The 23,373-nt window shown below is 37.5% G+C and overlaps 1 protein-coding gene across 1 annotated transcript; it reads left to right on the forward strand.

Moving 5' to 3' along the window:
- Positions 1 to 44: 44 nt before the first annotated feature.
- LOC133845660 (vacuolar protein sorting-associated protein 26C) lies at positions 45 to 1,305 on the forward strand. Its single transcript, XM_062280167.1, has 3 exons — positions 45 to 195; positions 252 to 1,011; positions 1,066 to 1,305. The coding sequence occupies exons 1-3, from the start codon at positions 130 to 132 to the stop codon at positions 1,185 to 1,187; spliced, it is 948 nt and encodes a 315-aa protein (XP_062136151.1). The 5' UTR covers positions 45 to 129; the 3' UTR covers positions 1,188 to 1,305.
- Positions 1,306 to 23,373: the final 22,068 nt, after the last annotated feature.

Here is a 23,373-nt window from a genome sequence, read left to right on the forward strand (position 1 = left end):
AGATGGTAACGCTAGAAATAAAATAAATATTTTGGTATATTTGTCAGCTGTTCTTGTAGTCTGTTTTGGTCACATTGAAGTAAACAAACGACGTACATGGTGTTTTTCTAAACGCAGCTGATTAGCAAGATGAGTGCAAATGCTTTTAACTTTGACATAAAGTTGAAACGCGAAAACAAAGTGTACTACGAAAATGTAAGTGTGTGCATCATTTTCCCAGAACTTAAATAATAATTATACGATTTTCAAAGGACATGCTAATTGGCTGTGTGCAGTTTCAATGCCCCAGCGAAACGAAGCATGATGGAATACTCCTAACACTCGACGGCGTCGTCAATTTGCAGCTAAGCAGTAAAACCGTTGGACTTTTCGATGCCTTTTACAATTCCGTTAAGCCCATCACGTTGCTGCAGAACAGCCTGGAGCTTTCAGCACCTGGGAAACTCTCAGTAGGCAACTCTGAGTTTCACTTCGAATTGCCTTTGGTGTGCAAAAAAGAGCCACGAAAGTTATATGAGACATATCACGGCGTCTTTATCAGCATCAATTATCAGCTGAAATGTGATGTTAATGTGAAGCGTAATTTCCTGGGCAAATCTCTACAGAAGACGCAACAATTCTGTGTGCAATACAAACCCTTGCCCTTGGATAGTGAGGCATCTCGTCTCGCAGTTCCCTTCAGTCTGAGCATGAGCAATGCCAAGGAGCGTGTCACAATGCCTAGATTTCTGATCACAGGACGTTTGGATCGTCTGGAGTCGTGCGTCACGATGCCCATCACTGGCAGCCTGACTGTGCAACACACGGAGGCGCCCATCAAGTCCATTGAAATGCAGCTGGTGCGTGTGGAAACCTGTGGCTGCGATGAAGGCTATTCCAAGGATGCTACCGAAGTGCAAACGATTCAAATAGCCGATGGAAACGTTATGCCCAAACTCGAAATACCCATTTATATGGTCTTGCCACGTCTTTTCACTTGCCCCACGCTGCTAACGAAGAACTTTAAAATTGGTAAATTTGACTATCTAATTTTGTCGAAAATGAAGTAATTGTATATTTTTGTAGAGTTTGAGCTGAATTTGGTTGTGTTGTTCAAGGAGGATCACAGCGTCAGCGAGAACTTTAAAATTATTCTAAAACGAGCCTCGGGACCTTTGCCAAGCAAATTAACAACAGCGGGACGCTGAATTAATCGAATACATTTATTTACTTCAAATCAGTATGAATAGGCTGCTATCTATTGCTACATACTTTTTTTAGTTTTAAGTTTAATCTTGTAATATTATGTTGTATGCAATATATCTACATATACAAAAAAAGTTTTTTTTCTTGTTTACCATGTGGACTCTAAGTGGAGAGTTCTCTGTGGAACACGTTGCACCATATACTATGCAGAGAACACTTTTAATACACTAGCAAAATGGAAACACTACATGCACTTTATTGATCGCTACTATCACTATTCCGTACCAATTTAAACAGCATTAATAAGGATTCAACATTCGGTTAATTTGTGCTGCTTTTGTTCAATGCAACTATTTCATTTTAAGTTATTTAATACATTTGAATTTAGTCCGCCGCATTAAGTGTTGCCACATAGTCAGAAATAGAAGCGTGCGCAATGTAACACTAAAAAAAGGACATGGCAGCCTTTGTAAAAAGGCGGCAAGTGTTTAGAAACCGGAGCTATTTAAAAATAATTGAAATAAGCATATAATACGGAATAAAAATATAATGGCAATGGCTAAATACACAAAAGAGAGAAGAAGCATGCAACTATAATTGCTTCAATTCGATTTGCTTGCGATTTGGCGCTCTGGTATCTTTCGTTTGCCAGCTGATTATTATCTTTCAATTTGCAGCAGCTGCCAAAACAAACTCCACCTTAGGCGCTTCTACTGAAATAATATTCTTCACGTGCGTCCGTATGTGCGAGCGAGAGAGAGTGATTGAGTGTGTGTATGAGGATACAAATATATTTTGGAGTTTAAGATAGCACCTTCTTTATTATTCTTATATTCCTGGCTGCTCATGCTGCTGCTGCTCCTGGTGCTGCTCTTGCTTGCTGCTGTTTTGTTGTTTTGGTAGCCACCGGTAAGTGCATTTCAATTTCCTGCTTGCAAAAACTTTAAATCTTTAATAAGTATGTGGGTGTATGCCGGCTCAGGTGTGTGAGTGTGTGTGTGTGTCTGTATGTATGCCCATGTACGTCTGTTTTCATCTCAAAGAAACAAACACACACACACATAAGCTTTGCTTTTTATGTCTTCTACCATTGCAGGCTATACAGAGCTTCAAATATAAATTACTTAGCATAAAATGCCAGGCTCTCTTTGCGTTACGTTAAGTTACGTTTTTGGGTGGAAGCTCTCGCTTGAGCTTCGTCCAGCTCTTTTTACATTCAATATATTTTTGCTACCTGCTTGCATATGTATGCATGTATGTGTACGACGACATCACAACTTTCAAGTTCACTAAATTATGTACACACACACACTCACGAATACTTGTGTTTATATCAGTGTGTGTATAATGTAATGTTAGTAAGTACATATGCACATATATTTATTCTACTTGGCGGCGCAACTTTGCTCCATAAAGTAACACACGCACACTAACGCACTTGCTCCTGCACACAAACGTATTTATTTAAGACAAATAAAAAAAACTGTTGCTTTCTCTTTCTGCTTTGCGGGGAGTTTGTGTTTGCGTATGTGCTTGCGCCTGTGTGTGTGTGTGCAGGCTTCAAACTGAAATTGAGTTGAGAAGCTGCTGATGCCTTCCCCACCGCCTCTTTGCCCCCCTCTGCTCACAGTGCCCGTCGCCTGCAATTTGTGTGTCACCGAATGTACCACTAACAAAAGCACCCACTGACAAAGTTTTTCGAGACTTGTATTACTTTGTTGTTGTTTTTGTTGTTGATGTATTTTTTTTTGTCGTTGTGTCGAAATGAATAGAAGGACGCTTGGGTTTCAACTTTTAAAGTAAAATACGGAAAGTTTTCACACCAAATGTTGCCAACATGGCTGCTTCTCTTGCTCTTGTTGTTGTTGTGGTTGTTGTTGCTTTGTACACAGATTTCGATATTAGTTGGCATTGTTCATGGGCAGCACTGGCAGCTGTCAATGTCGCGTCGCATTGGGTGTTGTGTATATGTGTGTGTGTTTGTGCGTGTGAGTGTGTTGTGGGTTAGCGTGGGTGGAGAGGAGTGGCTTAGGGCTTGTGGGATTGGGCTTAACATTAAAGTGCCGTCACGTCGTGTAATTGATTTAAAATTAGCACATCGCTTACAAATTTAAATTGTTTACATGTGCCTGGGGACAGCTGCTGTTGCTGTTACAGTTACACTGCAAGTGTGTGTGTGTTGTGTGTGTGTTGTGTGTGTGTCTGTGTGTTTGTGTGTGTGTGTGTGTGTTTATGCATGTTTAATGAACATGGAGCTCTCGTCCCGCCAGGGCTGCTGTAATCGCATTTCAATATGCTACGTAACACAAGCCAAGTCCCGTTGCAAGCTGCTTCGCCCTGGCTCCACTTCGTTGTCGCTTTTGTCCTAGTGCCGACTCTGCACCATCTGCTACTGCTGCTGTTGCTGCTGATGGTGGTGTTGCCGCCCTTCGTATTGCAACGGCAATTTAGTTTTGTACGGCAACAAAACTTTTCATAGCTGCTCTGACCCGTAAACGAGGTCAACGCAAAAAAACATTTTGAAAAATTCATATGCAAACGTATTTTCAGTTTGCAGTTGCAGCTAGCTGCTAGCTGCTTGCTGCTTGCCAGGTGCCAGATTGCAAAAACAGAAAATTCCCATCTTTTCAAGTGCCCCGGCCATAGAAAAACTTTTTAATGGCCGCACATTTTAATAGGTGTGTGCTGCTGCTCAGGGGTTATATCTTCACCCCTCACACACACACACACACACACATATTGACAAATAACTCACAACTACATAACATAGTTAGTTTCCGTTGCCGTATTCTTTGTGCTACGTCATAATAAATTGCAACAGTATGCACTCCATTTGGCACGACGTAAGAGCTTTGCGTTTTGCCACTAATTGGCAGCACTGTCAATGCCAATCAATTATCGGTCGTTTGTTGCTATCGATTATTGCAGCAAGTGCAGCCAACTTTGCTTCAATTGATTTGCATGGCTGGCTGACGCTTTTGCGTTTCCTCGTTTCCCTTTTTTATTTTTTATTGTTTGAGCTCTTAATACTCAATGCATTAGCTAATTGTTTGAACAATTCGTGCGGAAGTAGCTTAACTTTTCCCGCACCAAGTGAAACATTCACTGTCAGCGTGTGTGCGAGTGTGTGAGCTTTAAGATAACCATTTGACCATTTGACCATTGCTCTTTTTAACCCCGCACTCGGCTTAAGTGACGACAAAAAGTTTTGACTAAAGCCGGTGTTGCTAATTGTTACACGGGTTCCCAACTACAAGTCCATGAGTAATTAGGGTCTGGATTAGAGATACGACCCACGCTCAGCGAGCGGCTCTCTACAAGCCTATGCTCTAATAAATTTTTGGCCTAAAGGCGTACCCAGGCTTCTATCCGGTGACCGTCCGCATTTCGCGTCCGGGGCGTTGCCCGGAACGTGCAAAGCACGGAAAAGTGCGCATCTGGAGCGGCGGAAGGCGGGAGAAGGCGGAGCATCAGGATTCGGGCTGCCTGGTAGCATTATGCCAACTCGCGTCCGTTGACGCTGATGTACGTACGTGTTTCGGCGTGTTTCCGTGATAATTTCAAACTTTTGCACCAATTATGTGCACGGCAGCGTCGATTCTCTTCATCTATGAGAATGTGTGTGTGTGGAAGTTGCCTTCGTTTTTGTGCCTGTAGTTTATGCTCATTACGTGAGTGCTGCGCGCAGCAAACTCACAAATTGTTGTACAAGAAATGCCGCCAACGGCGTTACACGGGTCCATAGCGCACACCTACACACCTACACAGTTACAAACGCACACACACACACATACACACAAAAACACACGCACACACTTGCGCTGAATGCAAAGGAATTATTTTTGCTTTTGCAGCGCATTTTCGAATTTAATTTTCAGGTTAACGGCGCGCTTCCAAAAAACTTCTCTCTCTTTCTCTTTCTCTTTCTTACTCGACTCTAGCATAATACTCTTATATATGTAGTGTATGCGATATGCAGTAGAGCTATAGCATTGCTTGTGGCCACGTGGCGTATACGCGCTTTTTTCATTGCCCATTTCATTTGCAGCTGGCTGGCATCTTTGCTGCTGGGCCGCGAGGGCCGCTCATTAAGTAATCGCTAGTAGTAAAACTCGGCGTCATAAAACTGTCAAAACTTTAGCACTTTGCTAATTAACTGTTTTGCCAGCAAAATATAATGCAATTGTTGCGAATTTCCACGAAAGTGTTATGGCATTAATTAATAGAGTGTTGCCACACACAAAAATGCAAATGCAAAAGTTGAAAAACGAACATTTTCACGCTTCACTTGCGATGACTATTTGATTTGCCCTCGTTGCCTTAGTTGCAGGTTGCAGTTTTGTGGCATCTACTTAGCTATCTGTCTTCTCAGTCTCTGTCTCTCGGTCTCGCCACGCCCATTCACTATAACTTGACATATAATTAAGGCGCGTTACCGTCACCGTCACCGTCAACGTCGTCGTCTTCCTTGGCTGAGTGAGTGCTTCGCTGTGGCGGATGATATAAAAGTTGACTTCCACTTGACGTCGTCCAAATGTTGACACTTGAATTTTTGGCTTGTTTACCTTTTGGACATTTCCTGGCCAACATCCTGCGGCAGTTGCAGCAGCAGCTAAAACCTGGCAAATGTGTCGCTAGTTTCTTTGCTGCTTATTTTTCTATCTCTTTTGCTCGCCTCGCAGCTTATGCTTTAGAAAAGCTGCAAAAAACGAGATATAGAAAAGAAATTCTTGCATTTTGTCATGTCTAGCACAGTGTCATATAACTTTTTCCTCTCTCTCTCTCCCTCTCCGTCTCTCTGTGTCTCTCTTTGTGAACTGCGAGTGCATAAGCTAGTACGTCGTGGAGTTTCAGGAACAGCTGCCACTGACGTCTCGGGGTAAAAAGTTTCGTGTCGCATTTTCATTGAGGCATAAACTGAGAGATTCTCTCTTGAATATAGTTACATTTTGTTTGTTTGTTTACTTTCAAATTGTAAATGGATTAGCCACATGGCAAGGGAATGGGAAGAGGGCGAGGGGGGAAGGAATGATCGCGGCAAGCCTGACAAATTGAATTTGTTACGACTCGCAGCGATGAGAAGTTTTGTGAAAACTTTTGCTTGCATGGTTGAGGATATTGGACGTGGATACCATTCCATTCCATACCATACCAAAGCATAGTAAGCTTGAAGTGCTATCGCCATAAGCTCCACGCCACACAAAACTTTGCGCCAGCGAAAGTGTTGCAAAATAAATTGCTGTACTGAAGGTGGCCGCCGGCAAACTGATGGCAAGGAGTTAACAGCTATTAAGAGAGTGAGCGAGCAAACGAACGAGCGAGTGAGTGAGAGCACAACATACACAGATCCCCTTCTTGCACTGCGTTTTCATTGTGATGAAAACTACTGGCAAAGTGCCATCAATATTGATGCTCAACTTGAAAATTACCCGACAAAACAAATGCCAGATTTTAAGCTTAAAGTGTTGATAGCCCTTTAGGATTAATGCACGAAAAGCACCGCAGAGCTGTGTAGTTAAGTTAACTGGATAATTTATTGCCAGGCAAAACACCGATAACAGTTGGCACATCTAAAAGCAAATACTATAGATCACTTTTATCGATAGCTGCGGAAGCTCACAGTCGTTAAGAATTGTTAATCAAGGTCTGTACACTCCGCAGTTGACTTCATTTCTGCTACTGCTGCAATTGCCGCAGACAACTTAACATAATCTCTGTAGATCTTTAAGCTAATCTAATGTTAATAATATGTCAACAGGATTTTCGATAACACTTATCAAATCTAATGTTGCTAAAAAATACTGCTTATCGATAACTGCGAAAGATAACGCTAGATTAGAATTCCCTTAAAAATACTGCAGCCTACTTTACGACTGCCGCAGCCAACTTCACGTAATCACTGCTGCAAAGCTCGTGCAGCCAACTTTGTGTAATTGTTGTTGCATCAATTACCGCAGCCAACTTAACATAATTGTTGTAGATCATTAAGCTAATTTAATGTTAAAAACATTTCAGTAGGCATTTCGCAAATGTGATTTACCAGGGATAACACTTAACAAATCGAAAATAGCTAAAAAAACTGTTTATAGTTTTTATTGATAACTGCCAACGATTACACTAGATTAGAATTCCCCAAAATATACTGCAGTCAACTTCACGTAATCACGGCCGCAGCCAACTTCACGTAATCACAGCCGCAGTTGGTTTCATGTAATCACTGCTGCAAAACTCCCGCAGCCAACTTCATGTAATTGCTGCTGCAGCAATTGCCGCAGGCAACTTAACATAATCGTTGCAGATCATTAAGCTAATCTATGTTAACGACATGTCAACAGCATTTCGTCAACTGCTCTGCTCCAGCAGCCAACTGAATGATGTTTTAAGCTATTTGGGTTGCTCCCCCCCTCGCATACGAAAATTGTTGCATTTAGGCTAATTGTAGGAGGAAATTATATAAGGTACACCCGGCCACATTTGGAGCATGTAATCCTAAAATGTAGCTCCAGCCACGCCCTACAGACCCGTCACTTAAATAAACCCTTTTTGCTACTAGTTATGTTAAATCCATGTAACGACCACTGCCACTTTCTCGCTCACTCCTACACACGCTGTCTCGCTTGCTTTAGCTATACGTCATTTACATTATTATGATGAGATGCAAATCTCGTTAAAGGACACTTCAGTCGGTGGCCCACAGTCACCCAGTTGCTCTGTTGCTGTGTTGCTCTTCTCATGGTCCTTTTGCCATACTTCAATATGTGTGCCATATGCCCCAGTCTGGTGTTGGTGTCTCTATCTATGCATTATGTGAGCGTGTGTGCCAGCCAGCCTGTGTGTGTGTTTGTGTGTGTGTGTGTTATTCTTATGCAAATTACATTTCCTGTGTTTGAGCTACAGCTTGTAGATACATGTGTACGTGTATATACTATACGCTGTTATGTTAGTCTGTGTGCTTATTTTGCATGCAGACACACATTTAGTACAAAATATTATACAATTCTTTTGAAAAAGTCAACAACAGACAGGCCAGAACAGCCAGCCTGAGAGCAGCTCATAAATGTTTCCCTCTCCCTTTCGCACACTATCTCATCATCATCATCATCGTGTCTCCCTCTCCGTCTCTCTCTCTCTCTCTCTGCGAGTATTTGGCTCTCATACAGTTGTTGCTGAGTGCATATTTGTGTCCCGTTATGACATATTTGTTGCTAGCGTCAGAGTTTGTTTAGCATCTGATTTGCATTTGTAAACTTTCCTATGGCATGTGTCCATTTGTTTTGTTAGCATTTTTGCAGATTTACGTATCAGTAACAGCCATAACCAAAGCCAAAGTCATATAATACACCTACACAAACACAATTTGTGTGTGCTCGTGCTTGTGTTTGTGTTTGTGTGTGTGTGTGTGAGTGTTGCGCCCTCCTGCTGTGCCACCTTTGAGGTTAGGGTCGCGCACACGTGCGCATTTTCATTTTATTTGAAACTCATTAGCTGTTAGAGCATTTTATCAGCAGTGAAATGCAGCATCAGCACATAATACACTCGCCAAAACCTGAGCACATTACATTTAGTTGCTTATGCAACATTTGTTATTTGTCTGCACAATGCCAACGACAAGGGTTGCCACCTTGTTTAATAGCTAACCCAAGGTGCAATCTAACCTAACTTTCATTCACCGTTAACACACACACACACATAAAACGACAAAACTGTTAATTAAGTCAAGGCAGTGAGCGAGTGTATAAAAGATTCGTCCGTTAAATTGCGTATAGCGCACAATATTCGTCGATTTCTCCCATTTTGTCTGTCCGTCTGTCTGTCTATCTGTCTCAGTTGTGTCCTTTCCCCCACCCACCACTCGCTGGTTAATGGCTGACAGGCAGCACGTCTGACAATTGGGAAATTGGAAGTTAAAACCATTAAATAAATGAGCGTCACACAAGAGTCACCACAGAATCACATTGCCCATGGTGCGGGCGTTGTTGCCTGCCTGCCTGCCCGCCTGCCTTCTGGCTTCAATTTTTTATCTCTTTCGATTTGCACAGTCATTCAATAACCCGCCCGATTCCAATGCCGAAATGAATGGCTGTGGGCTGAAATTGGGTGCGGGTGATACCAATAGTGATGGCCACGGGCCAAAAATGTACAACGAGCACGATTTTTCTCTGACACACAAACAAAAAAATAAACCCAAAAAAAAAAGGAAGATTTGTTTTGATTTAATGCATTAAATGATAATAATAAATATTTCTACGTATTTGTTCGTGTGGCGATAAAAATATTGTTATTTACGCTGGCATACTGTATAAATTATAAACATCAATCTTTAGCATATCGAATGGGTTGTTTTGATTTTGTTAATTGCGAATATTAAGTATACGCACAATTGATAGAAAAATTATAAACATGAATTTGTTTACGATTGCATCACACTTTATGATTGAATTCATTTTTATATAATACGAATGCGTTTTAAGATATTTAACGATAAGATGTTTTTAATGCTATAAATAATTTTTTTTTGCTAATTATAATTTTGTATATATGTACATATATAAATACATATATTCGGAAAGTATGAGCTAACATTGAAGCGTGGAAAAACGTAATCATAAATTATAAAAATAAAGAAAATGTTACTTTTAAAGTTCTTATTTAAAATATTAAGTATACGTAAATGGTTTGATTTAATTTGAGAGAGAAAAGAGATTTTCTAGAAAGAAAACTAGTAGAAAAACAAAAAGAAATAGTGAATAAATTATAAAAATAAATCAAAATTGTATTTCTATATTTAATTTTGGTAATATTAAGTATACGCACACTAGTAGCTGTGTTTTAAAAGTGGTTTCATTACACTAAAATACTAATATAGCTACGAGCATAAATCATAAAAGTTTTTACCAAATTTTGAGCTGGGAATAGGACACGACACGTGTTCAACGCTATCCAAAAATTCTCACTCAGACCACATGAATGTGGACCCGCATTTTTTTTGTTGTCCCCCACTGGTAAATGGCAAGAAATCTCTGCTTAAAAGTCATGCATGTTAACCTTTCGTGTCACGAGCAGAGAAATCGAAACATTGACTGAGAGAGATAGCCATAGATAGATAGAGAGAGAGACAGAGAGAGACAGGGAGAGAGCTAGGGGACACGCGTGCAACACTAGGCTGGAATCAGTCAGGCCACTTTGATTTGGTCTCTCGCACTTTTTGTGTGCGAGAGAAAAGGCAAAACAGGAAGCTCTGTTTGAAAGTCAACAGTTTTAACCTAATCACAGTGGATTTTATTGCCCGCTGCCAAATCGATACAGACGACAACGTCGAAGGACGAAACCTGCTGAAGATGATGATGCCGCAGTCCCATCCTTAAAAACGCAATCCTCCACTAACCACTAGTCCCTGGCTCGGGCCGGCAATTGTGGAGCGCCACAGGATGCGCTGTATGGACCTCTAAACGACGACGACGACGACCAAAAATAAAAAAAAAAATAAGAAACAAGAAACGAGAAGTCGGAAGTCTGAAGTCCTAAGGATTCATTAGGTTTTTATAGGCTAGTGCTGCGTAAGAATTTTCGGGTGCGTTAAGTGCCCCAAGCGTTTTGGGTTGCGTATTTGCCTTGGATTGGCTTGGAAGGGCTGCAAGGATAGAAGGATGACGATGCCAATGCTGATGCCGATGCCGATGCCAGAGTGTGTGGATGGGTTTTTGGGGATGACGCTGATGCTGATGATGATGTTGTAAGCCCCCAATGTTATTTATCTCTAGATTAAATGGATTTGTGTGCAAAATTGTCTATTTAGCTCTGAGAGCCAGTTTTTCCCCTCAGTTCATTGTTTGAACTTTTCGCAACGTGAACGATTTGATTGAGTTTGGAACATTGAAAGTGGGCGGTGAGCGGTGGGCGGTGGGCGGTGAGCGGGCAACTCACTCATTGAGAGGAAGTGCAGCTTAACGCTTAACAATTTGCTGGTTTTAGAGGCAATTAGAACTGACAAGTGCCTGTCGATTGATTTGGATTGTTTGGACCTTCTGCTATTGTCAAATGAAGGCCGTTTCGAACAGGACAGGTTGACAGGAATCCATTGCAACCGACATCCACTTCATCCTCTCGCATTCCCCTCCCCCACCCCCTACCTATGCGTGCGTGTGTCGTGTGTGTGTGCACAGTCATTGAGTGGATGTCAACAGGCTTGGTTCGGTCCGATGTTGGAGCAGCTAAAGTATTTACCCTGTGCGATAACTATTTCGATTTCAGTTTCTATTTTTGGCCCAGATTCGGGCACAAAAAGGATTGCCTCTGGATTGGGCTGGACTCTGTAATGAAGGCACTTCAATCGATTAATTTCAGTTTCAATTGATTGAAAAGTTGACAACAACAGCAGAAAGTTGGCCGACGACAAAGGTAGACAGCCGCGATAAGATTGAGGCAACTCTTGCTTTGTAGATTATAACTTCGGTTTGGCTATTTATATTACAAAATGGTTGCAAGAAATTGAATTTTCTTAAGGCAAACTTTGGCAAAATACAGAAATTAACAGTTTGCTTGTGGCCCTTTTTAAGTAAAGGTATTAATAAATAACAATGTTTTGACTAAAAAGCTTATAGAAACTTGTTTATTTAATCTCAGAATATTTGTTTTTAATACATTTGCAAGCAAGTTCTCTAGAAATCAATCCTTTTCGAGTTATTTATATACAGTTTATATAATTTACCCATTAGCAATTATTTCCATTACATTTATCTCGCTTTGAAGCTAATTTGGTTTTATTTGAGTATGATGATTCTTCGTAAAGCTTTTTTAGCGTAAAGAAATACATTGTTGTCTAGACTACTCCCTCTATAGATTTCTTACATTTATTTTTAAGGTACCCCTTTGTGAGTTATTTATAAATTCATATATATATATATATATATTCAATTTACCCATTGACTATCAATTATTTCCATTACATTTGTCGTGCTTTGAGCTGGGTTGGGTTTTTTTTAGTATATTCCTTTTTTAGTGTCATTTATAGTAATTGTATATATTACTTTTGTATATACATATATATAGAATAAATTTGTTCTCCAGACTTGAAAGTATTCATTTAATTATTATAATTTCGACTATATGATTAAATTTACTCATTGATTTAATTTTTTTTCCATTATATTTGTCGTGCTTTAATAGGTATTTTTAGTATGAAAGTATATTATTTGTGGTATTTACCTATAGTTTATAGTGTCATTTATAGTATTTCTAAATATTTGGTTCTTTCGGTTACTCTGTAAATAATTTCATTAAATTTATTTTAAAATCATTGCTTCAGCAGTTATTTGTATAATTTCGAGTATATAATTTGGTTTACTCATTGACCAAACAATTATTTCCATTAGATTTATTTTGCTTTGAACTGAATTTGTTTTTTTGTTGTGGTTTCGTATAACAACTTTATAGATTGATGATTGGCATATATTGGCTTTTGGATATAAAGAAAAACTTTGTTAAATTCTTTTTAAAGTATCCTTATTTGCATAGATTTATATAATTTTCCCATTGGCTATCAATTATTTCCACAACATTAATCTTACCTTGAACTGTTATTTAATATATATTTATAGTATTTATTTACAGCTTAGTATTATTTATAGAAGCTGTGTATATTTCACGCTTAAAAAAGTAAGAACAGTAAAAGAAACATGCCTAAACACATCCTACTTAGCTTTAATACTTTGGGGACAACTAAAGTATATAAAAATAATATGTTTTTAAACACATTTTACCTTAATAAAATGTGCAACTGAATGCACAAACTAAAAAACTTCTTCCTGTAGATTTCTCTCTTCAATCGTTAACTTTACTGAACTTCTCAATTTACTATTAACTTCATCAAGATTTTCCATTTTACAACCAAATGTGTTTACTTTAACAGTCTATTTTACAGAATCTCTTATCGTTAACTGCTTTCTCTCAATGAACTGCACTCAACTACATAAAACTGCTTTATTATCATCTTCTCCTTTAGACAACGCATCGCGTATTGATAACTTTGCTTATTTCTTACCATAATCCCCCCTTAATTGCACTCACAACAATCACAATTGGGGGCAGGTTGATCGTTGGAGTACAGTCAGCTTTTTTTTAGTACGCATCGATGACCCTGTACAATCGTTTGCAACCTTTCGATTACACTCGAATGCAACTTTCTTATTTTCCTTGGTCTCTCATAGAATGCCAAACAGCAATTCACAATAGAATGCTTGCCTTAAGCTTAGCTTACAACAGACAATGGACCACAGACAGTGAACAGTTCACAAGGAAGGCGAGAGATAGCGAGAGAGAGTGGGAAATATAGAGATAGAAGAGCCAACAGCGAACAGCGGACATGTAACAATGGCCAAGGCAATTTAAAATAATAGTCTAATAAAGTTACTTAGCTGGCGCGCAACTGATTAGGTTGCGTCTAGATGTGGCAAAGCAGTTGAGCAGCTGAGCATCTGAGCATCGGTGGCAGCTGAAGAGGATGGGGTCTGTGCCGCATCCCCATCTTAAAGCCAATTTCCCAATTTTATTATTGCGCTTTTTCCAGTTGGACAGCGAAGCTCGCCAAGCCACAGCACAGCGAGTAGCATCAGCAGAATACAACAAAAAAAATACATATTAGCTATAGCTGTGCACTAATAAACGACTATAAGATATCCTGTGTGAATTACATTTGATTTCGGATGGGAATTCATTGATATGAATTTGAAGGTTAATACAGAAAAGGATTAAAATTATTGCAAAGAATTTTTGTATATTAAAATGATATACTAAATGTTAAAATTATATCAATTTATTATTTTAGCTTAGTTTTGAAATACTCAAAAAATATATATCTAAAGAAAACATATGGATGCAATGTATAAGTATTTATTATGGTATATATTTATACTAAAAATATATTAAATAACTATTCAAACATTGTTAGGTATGTTGGTATATTAGATATAAAGATTATCTGAACAAAACTTATGGTTCCAATGTGATGTATTAGATTTAGTGTTTATTATGGTATATATTTATACTAAAAGTACAAAAAGAAGCCATTCAAAAATTTGTTATATATTATATGTTGCTATATTAGAAATAAGAATTATACCGATTAAAATGTAAAATGTATCAATAAATAAAGGAAACAGTTCATAGATTGAAATATCTGAAAAGTAATGTCTTTTTTTTATTTAGTATATAAACAAAAATACCAAACATAAATGTTGTTTAATATAAACGTGATAATTAAAATCGGTTCCAATAAAAAGCCACCAAATTGTGAATTTTGTGCAATACCAAAATGTGTCTAAATTCCTCTATAATGAAGAGCATCTTAAAAAATACGAAAAAATAAAATAAATTCATATCGTTAGCCAAGAATATGATGTTTTATTGAGCTATATACCTATAAATTATAGCTAAAGCATGCAATCGAAAATAGATTTGAGGATTAAGCAAAGCTATTTTAAAATCAGAATGTGAATATATGAATAACATATATTCTAATTAGTCGAGTTGTTCATAGACTGTTGCTGCATTCCACTCGATTACAGGGTATTTGTAGCGTTGATTCGTTTGCTGCCGCGGTCGTTTGGATAATGCGCCGTGTGCCGCTGTTACTGTTGCTGTTGCTGCTGCTGTGGCGATGGCGTTGGCGATGGCGATGGCAATGGCAATGGCAATGGCGATGGCCTTTTTGTGCTTATGGGTGAGAAATGCTTTCTTTATGTATTAATAGCACTCCCTTCTGCACTCGAGAGCCAATGCGGGAATCCCCCCTCAAGCACTAAGAGGATGCGGGAGGCGGGGAGTCAGGGAGTCAGGCAGTGTTTGTTCCCAGAGCACATTTATACCGGCGAATGACTTTAGTGTTGTAGTATCACGTAGTAAATAATTCCTTTGTGGCATTGTCTCGGTTTGGTTGGCTTTCGGCTTTCGGCATTGGCTTTGGCTTTGGCTTTAGCATCAGCTTTGGCTTTGGTGTTGGCTTTTGCCTTAGCTCCTTCAGCTTCAGGTTTGAGCATCAGCATCAGCTTTAGCCTGCCTGCCGTTAGCCTGTCCTTTTGTCCCAACATATTTACCGTTGCGCTTTCTTTTCCTATGAAATTGGCCTAGACAAGGGCGTGTCAGCGGCATAAGGGAGATTGGGAGAGAGAGGGAAAGTGAATGCGATGCTACAGCTACAGCTACAGATTGTCTGCTTTTATTGTTACGTAGCAAATACAACATAAAACGAACGTGTAAATGTTATTTCTTGATTTATTTTAGTGGTGCATGCAGATGCTTACGCCAACAATTTAAAGGTTTTTTTGCTTTTCCACACATTATACAAATATATATGTGTGTGTGTATGTAGGTGGATGAGTGCGAACGAATACTTGAGTGAATACCTATACGAGTACAAAATTCGAATATAAAAATTCTGCTTACCTTGCACAAATATTTATACATTTTTGTAGCTACATAATATAAAATTACACGTGTGTCTCTTCTGTATTATTGCTACAGTCTCTCTCCCTCTCTCCCTCTCTCTTTTTGTATCTTTCCCTCTCTCGCTTTATTTGAGTGTGGGTGTGCGACATTGTTGAATTTGGCAATTTTTTGTTGCTTTAGCATTTTTCGATTTTGTTGCTTTATTTTTCTTTTATTTTACATTCGTTCTGTTTGCAGAGCATTTTGTAATATTTCCCTCATACCGCGCAGTCAACGACTTTAATACCCTGTGGTCATAGGCGAGAAGGGTTATATGAAAAATTGTAAATGAAGCAATGAATTGATACGATTATTTTCATAGATTCTTTAGGATTTCTAAAAAATTTAAAGTTTTTTACTTCATTTTTATTTAAAATGTTATTTATATATCATCTACTCTTGTTTATTTTTGTTTATCTTTATTTTTAATATCTTATTTGTAACGTCGCTGAATAATGTTTTTAAATGGAAGTCTTTATTTGTCATTCCTCGATTTTGTTTTGTTCCTTTGATTTCATTCCTAGATAAAGATTAAAGAGTACTCTTTAAAAGTCAATACTCCCGATTAAACCGCATTTTCTTAATAAGTTTTATTTCTGATTTTCTAGGGTATGTAACTGTTGTCAACAATAACTTGTAAACAAATCCGTTTATGAGCAGAATAGAATCTATACCCAGGGGAACATGTCTCAGACATGAGGTAGCACTTCGCTTGGGATGCATAAATTATTTAATAGCCACACTCAAGTTTTGAGTACGTACTGATATTATTTGGGAATTTGAAATAAGTTTTACTGCAAAGAACAATGTACTGTACTTTAGTTATATGAAATTTAGCTATTTCGTTTGAGATCTCTTAGAACCTTACCAAGGTAGCACCTCACAGCCATGTGGTAGTATCTTTTATAGGATTTATGTTAGTTAATTAATATATATTCCTTTTTATAAATGTATTGAAGTGGAGAATACTTACTATTCATTATTAGTAACTTAATAGCACAGTTGTGCATATCATTTTCATATAAACCAAATATTTTGGTGCAGTCAAAAGGATTATTAAGTATTTAATTCAATTAAATAATAGTATTAGGAAATTCATATTTTTGTATTTGCACTAAAAGTAAGCTTTTACTGGTCACTTTGGCATTATGAATGTTAGTTCTAAAGCACCGAACTATAGTTATCAAAGTCTTGCAATTTAGTTTGAGGCCTCTTAGTCCTTACCGAGGTAGCACCTCACAGCCTTGTTGTACTAGCTTTTTTAGAATAGACGAGCATTTACTTAATTTATGTTTTTATTCTAATTCATTTAAGTGGAGAATGCTTTCTATTAAAAAGTAATAATTGGACAGTTTATAATCTCATATATAAACCATATTTCGGTATATATCAAAACAATTAAATACTTAATTTAATTGAATATAATATATAATATAATTGTGTGGTGTAATTTTGCATTACGATTATGCATTTTGCTGGCCACACTGGTATTAGCTTTTAATACGTTAACTTTCAATGGTAAACTGCCATTTTTGTATTAATAAAATTTTTACATTATAAATACAGTAGAATCCGGTTATAACGACTCCGCTTATAGTGTCCGTCCGGTTATTGCGACGAAAACTCGATGGCTTGGTTGGCCCCATACAAACTTATATGAAAGGGATTCCGCTTAATACGTCTCCGCTTTTAGCGACTAACCGCTTATACCGACGAAATTTTTAAGAATTCAACCGGATATAGCGACGAAAAAAATACAGCGAAATAATGCCAACAAATTTGAGCATCAAATGACGTAATTATAAATGTATGTATTTATCAGTGATCGAGACCCTTGCTTGTATGCTTAGCAGCGATACGAAGGTTCTTACATTCCCACTAATCTCTGTTAGTTTTAGCTGACGCCTTAGATTATGCTAAGGAACATGCAAGTATACGATTTATTATGGAACAACCATGCTATTTAATTATCGGTCGTCGGTCCCTTGAAGGTCGCAATAACCGGATTCTACTGTATTAGTTTTCAATCGTAATAAATGCTAAACTTAAATTTCTTAACTGTGAAATTTAATTTAATAAAATCTTTACAAAATATACATTTTAGTTTTCAATCGTAATAAATGCTAAACTTAAATTTCTTGACTGTGTTCTTTAATTTAAAAAGAATCTTTACAAAATATAAATTTTAGTTTCAATCATATTAAATTTCTTAACTGTGAAATTTAATATACTTAAGTCCATGGACTTTTAATATTTGTTTCTAATAACTTTAAGTATTAAACTCAAATTACTAAAACATATGAATGCATGCTTATGCTTCGATAAGGTTTTCACTATAACACATGGGCTGAAAAGTCCGGTCCTGACAAAGAAAGCTATATTTTGTTTTTATTAAAGTCTTTACAAGTTGGTTTATTAGGCTAAACTTGTCAGTCATCATCAAAATTGCTGAGCTGAGCTGAAGTGCAGAAGCAATCAAATAATGTAATTCTCTGCTGGTATCTTATTTTCTGTTAACATTAAAAACTCGCATGTTCAATTTGAGTAATGCTCTGAAGCACCTAGGGTATTCGGAATTGGTTATGTCATTTAACGCTTAGCCTGTCACCGAGCAAATCAGTTCGGGGACTGTCGAGTAGCCTTGCCAGGTTAGCACCTTGTAAGCACCTCGCCAACCAGCCAGCCAGCCAGCCAGCCAGCCATCAGACTAGGCCTGCTCCCCAGATGCAGGTGTAGAAGCTATATTTGCGTTGTCTCTCAGCTGCTAAGCGTTGGTTACTCTGGGCACCGCAATGTGTTTGAGTGTGTGCGTGTGTGTTTGTGTATATGAGATGTAGCTGTCTGCATATTTATTTGAGTTTTTTCTCAGTACGTGTTGTTGCTGCTGTTGTATTTTATGTGGGGGGGAGGAGGGTTTTCGGTTTCCATGTTGTGCCTGTTGACGCAAATTGCCAAAATTGCCTGCGGTTGTGTTTACATGGCGAATGTAACAGACAAGTGACAGCCGCACGCAGCAAATTCAAATAAAAGCCAATGCCAGCGAGTAGGACAAGTGCCAGAGGAGTTGAGTGGGACAATACAAGGATATATATGTGTATATACTAGAGAGAGAGAGCGAGACAGAGAGAGAAGTATGGGGCAGCAATCGTGCGTTACATTATTTAATTTTGACATGTGCTTGAGGTTTTGCCTTCGTACAAATGTATGCAAGAGTGTTGAACAAGTGTGTGTGTGTGTGTATGTGTGTGTGAATTGCCAATTCAAATTTAAGCTAATGTTCCTTTGATATATATGTGTGTGTGGCTTTTCATTCAACACACACACACACACACACTTGCATAGTTGGCTCACAGTCATTTGCAGCTATCAATAAATGGATTGCCATCTTTGATGATTTATTGCCTCTTCATGCCAAGTCTTCCTTATACTTATGTATATACAACAAATATTATCCTATACACACACACACACACGCATAAACACATATCAAATATATATATTTATATTTGTCCTACAATTTGTTTGTTTATGCATTCGTCTTTGTTTCTCCGTCGATGTTGATGTTTAGTCTGCTTTCACTTTTGCCACTTTAATTTTGCATGTCTTTAAACTCAGTTTAAAGCTGGCGCTGTTTTTACTTTATTCCTTAGTTTCATTTTCTCTTTGTTTGTTTTGCATTTTTTTTTGTTGTTTTGCGACATGATTTTGATTGCTTCGACACTTTATTTCGTATGCATCCTTATTCAGCGTGCTTCTTAAAGTCCTTTTTCTTGAATGCTTTTCAACAGTTTGCTGTTGTCACAGCCCCTCTATCTATCTCTTTCTTCTGATGGTTCTGATAGTCCTTTAGATATACATTTCACAACATCAATTCCATTGCATACTGCGGGTCTATTTTGCATCCGCCAGCGGGTTGCTTTGTGCCCGAAATTATGTCGAAAACAAAGATCTGATTTGATATTTGATATAAACACAAAGCACAACATTGTATTATATTAGGTATTAGTGATGAAGACATTTCTCAATTAAAAAAAGTTATTATTTTTAATATTTCTTGATTCTTTAAAAAAAAAAAGAATGATTGAAATTGAAGGAACACCCTTTCAATTATGTTTAAAATAATTAGTTTCTTTTTAGTGTATTAAAGTATATTCTTGGGTACTTTAAAATAAAAATAAAGAGACTGAAAGAGAGAAATATTCTATAAAGCATAAATATTTGATATCAAATTCTAAATAAAAGAAACTAATTTAATTTCATAAATTCTATAATAGTTTCATGCTGATCAAAGCTTTGCACAACCTTTATAAATGTCTTACAAAGAAAACTAGCATTTATCATGATTTTCAAAAGAATACTAATATAATTAAATTATATTTATGTTAAATGTTTTCTGTTTTTTAATAGTGATACACAATATTTATTCTAAACGCGATAAGTTATACATTAGATAAACAAATTCTTAAATTTCTAATCCATACTTCAAAGTGCCCTTTCCAAATTTTAATAAGTATCTCTTCGTTGTTCTTGTGATAGATTTAACCCACATCTGTTACGCATTCAGACAGTTTTTCCTCGTTTTGCAGTTGCTGCCCCTCCCCCCGTTTTATATTTTCTCCCCTCACCATCACCCTTTCCCTTTCCTTTTTCCGATTCCGGTTGAGTTTTTTTTTTTTAAGTAAAGCTTTGGACTGGACGTTGTTGTATAGTAAGTGCTGCTTTTGCCCTTATCAAACGCTGCTTTAGGCAGACGCTTTTCACCTTTTTTTTTGTTGCTGTGCAGTTGTTGCTCCTGTTGTTGTTGTTGTTGTTGTAGTTGTTGAGGCCTGAGCTGGGTGACTTTCTCTATCTGCACCCTCAATAAATCTACCATCGCATATCTTTTGGGGCTCGGCTCGTGTTTTTACAGCATCAACAAAATAACTCAAAGTGTCATCCAAGGCTCTTGAAGTCTATTGTGTTATGCCTTTTGTTATTGTTATGCTTTGTGTTATATTTGTTGGCTGGTTGTTGTTATGGCTGTCGAGTCGACTTCCTTGAGTCACACTCGTAGTCGCAGTCGCAATCGCAATCGCTGTTGCCGTCGTAGTCGCAGCTATGACTATTTCCCAGAGCTTTACCCAAGAGCTGTGTTTGCTTATCCCTCAACAAAACGTTTGTGTCGTTTTGTCGCCTGCTGCAATCGTTCGTTGGCTTTGGCTGTTACACGTGTAACCTTTGGTAACAATGCCTTAGACTCTCGTACTTGGTATTTGCTTTGCTTTCAGCAAAATTGAAGCGATTGGTCCTTATGCCTACTCCCCCCGTCTCCTACTCCCCTCTACCATCGCTTCTATAAGCGAAAGCACCATTTTTATTAGGTGTGCTTTTCTTGTCGAGCCTCAGCGACACGGCACAATGTCTCGACATTTGTAAATCACTATGCGACACATGAGGGACACAGGGGGGAGTGGGGGATAAACGGGGGGCAGCCACTCAAATGCTTATTCTTATACTTATACACATATATAAATATATATATGTACACATATATATATATACGCATACATACAGGCATGTGTTTTATTCATGGCATTTTAGTGTTTGATAACAATCTAAGCAAAATGTACGACATTGTTGGGCCTTCCATCTTGAAGAGACCCTGATGTGTGGTAGGTCGAGGTGCGAGCTGCCTGCCACAAAACCAGAGGGCTGCTGCCACGCCCACACCCACACTCCACACGCCCGCGTCCATGCTGTGTGCCAGTCTTCCCCTCCCCCTCCCATCGCCTCACTATATTCCCCAGATACCTTGATGTATTTTGTATTGATACCAGGTAAACAAAGTGTAGAGAGGGTACTTCAATTTAGTGTTAACTCGTAGAAAATTCTTTAAAAATAACTTTTTAAGTTAAAATTTTAATTGGATTAATGTTAGTATAAAATAATGAAATATTCATTGGATGAAATGAAATTAAATTATTGCTAGTATCAAACAATAAAATTTTGATGTAAATATCGCAATATTGAAAGCTCTAAAAGTACTAAAGTAACATATTATCATTCAAAGTATTAAAGAACTTATAGTGTATGTTTTATTAGAGTAAAATATATAGAAAAAATTATATATGTAATCCTAAAAGTGTTAAATTTTGAATACTTTGCTTAACCATCCTAATTTCTCTGAGATTTTAATAATTAGGTATACAAAATTTAGAAATGACAGCACAACTGTTATAAAGTTTATTCCAGAATAAGCTCACACTCATTATTGTCTGCTCAGATCGTTAAAGCTAGAATTTCATGATAAAACATAATACATAATATAATAAAGTGGCTGTAAATGTAATTTTTCTGATTGTCTGTAAAATCTGTTCCTTCTAGTATTTTCCATTACTTACCATCTTTATTATTTGTATGTTTCTGTAGAATAATCCCTATTTTAGTTTTGTGTAAATATGTCTTCACATACAATATTATAAATAAAAATGTAATTCTCAATAGTGACCCGTATGTTCAAGTCGAGCACACCCTTGGCATGCTTCCCAAGTTGCTCGCATTTGGTATTTCGTTTTTGGTATTTTGTGTGCTGTGCGTGTGCGTTGCCTTGTTGCCCACTTTCAACATTTTGAGGGGCATTGGCAATGCATTGAAATTATTACATATTATAAATCATATCATGGCATCACATTATGCTCTCAGCATATCATATCGTATCGTATCATTTCATATAAATCGCACATATACAATTTGCCCAGCTTTCAGTTGTGGAACCTTTTTTCTTTTCAAATTTTTTTTACGTTCTTTTTTCGCCTTTGTTGTTGGTGTTGTTGTTGTGCTCTTGGCATCTGGGGAAATTTTCAAGTCAAAACATTTTGTGGCAACGATGTCTCCGCCCACTTTGCTAGTTTGCCACTTTAGTTTGTTAGACTCTTGACAATGTTACGAGGGTTTTTTCACCTGCGCACACAAAAAACCACAAAACACAGTTGATGCATTGAAATAGGAGACGCCACTTATCAAAGCTATCTTTTGAGTAACATACGAGTACTCATTTGTGTCTCGTTGAATATATCCAAGTGTCTGCTGGTACAAATGTTTGTCAGTCTGTCAGTTGGGGGCATTCAATGCACAAGGTTTTTAGTTTCAAGTGAAAGTCTCACAGTGCATATGGATCATCCATTTCTTATCCAGTATTCGTTTATAACATTTGTGTGTATTTATTGTATGCTTAGAGCAGTGATTGAATGAAGTATGCAACTGTTAGCAGCAACAGTATTTTACTCAATTCAACCCCCCCAAGTATTTGGCACACATTGCGTATGCGTAATGAATGAATTTATTGCCGAATTTACGAGCTAAAAGTTTGGGGTTCAATTCGTTTCTTTGCCAAAATTAAGACACACAAGTGTCGATAATATATTATGTACATCTAGATGATGTGATGCAGATATAAATGTGAAATGTAAATGTTTGCCAGTAGAGTAGTCTGAATGAAAGAAGTGTTTGCTAGCATTCAAATTTGTAGTCTATATTTTCAGTGTGATTCTAATCTCCATAAAAGTGCCTGAAACCTTTTCTATTTCTATATTTTATAAAGACATTGAAGTATCGAGACGGTATTGTGAATAATTTATAATCTTGGTAGCCATTCTATGGTATATTTTTAATGCAATAATATATTGGAATATATTCAGTATATTAATTTGGTTTAATTTAATAATAATA

This window comes from Drosophila sulfurigaster, chromosome 3, assembly GCF_023558435.1.
Source record: "Drosophila sulfurigaster albostrigata strain 15112-1811.04 chromosome 3, ASM2355843v2, whole genome shotgun sequence".
In the NCBI taxonomy this organism is placed as follows: Eukaryota; Metazoa; Arthropoda; class Insecta; order Diptera; family Drosophilidae; genus Drosophila; species Drosophila sulfurigaster.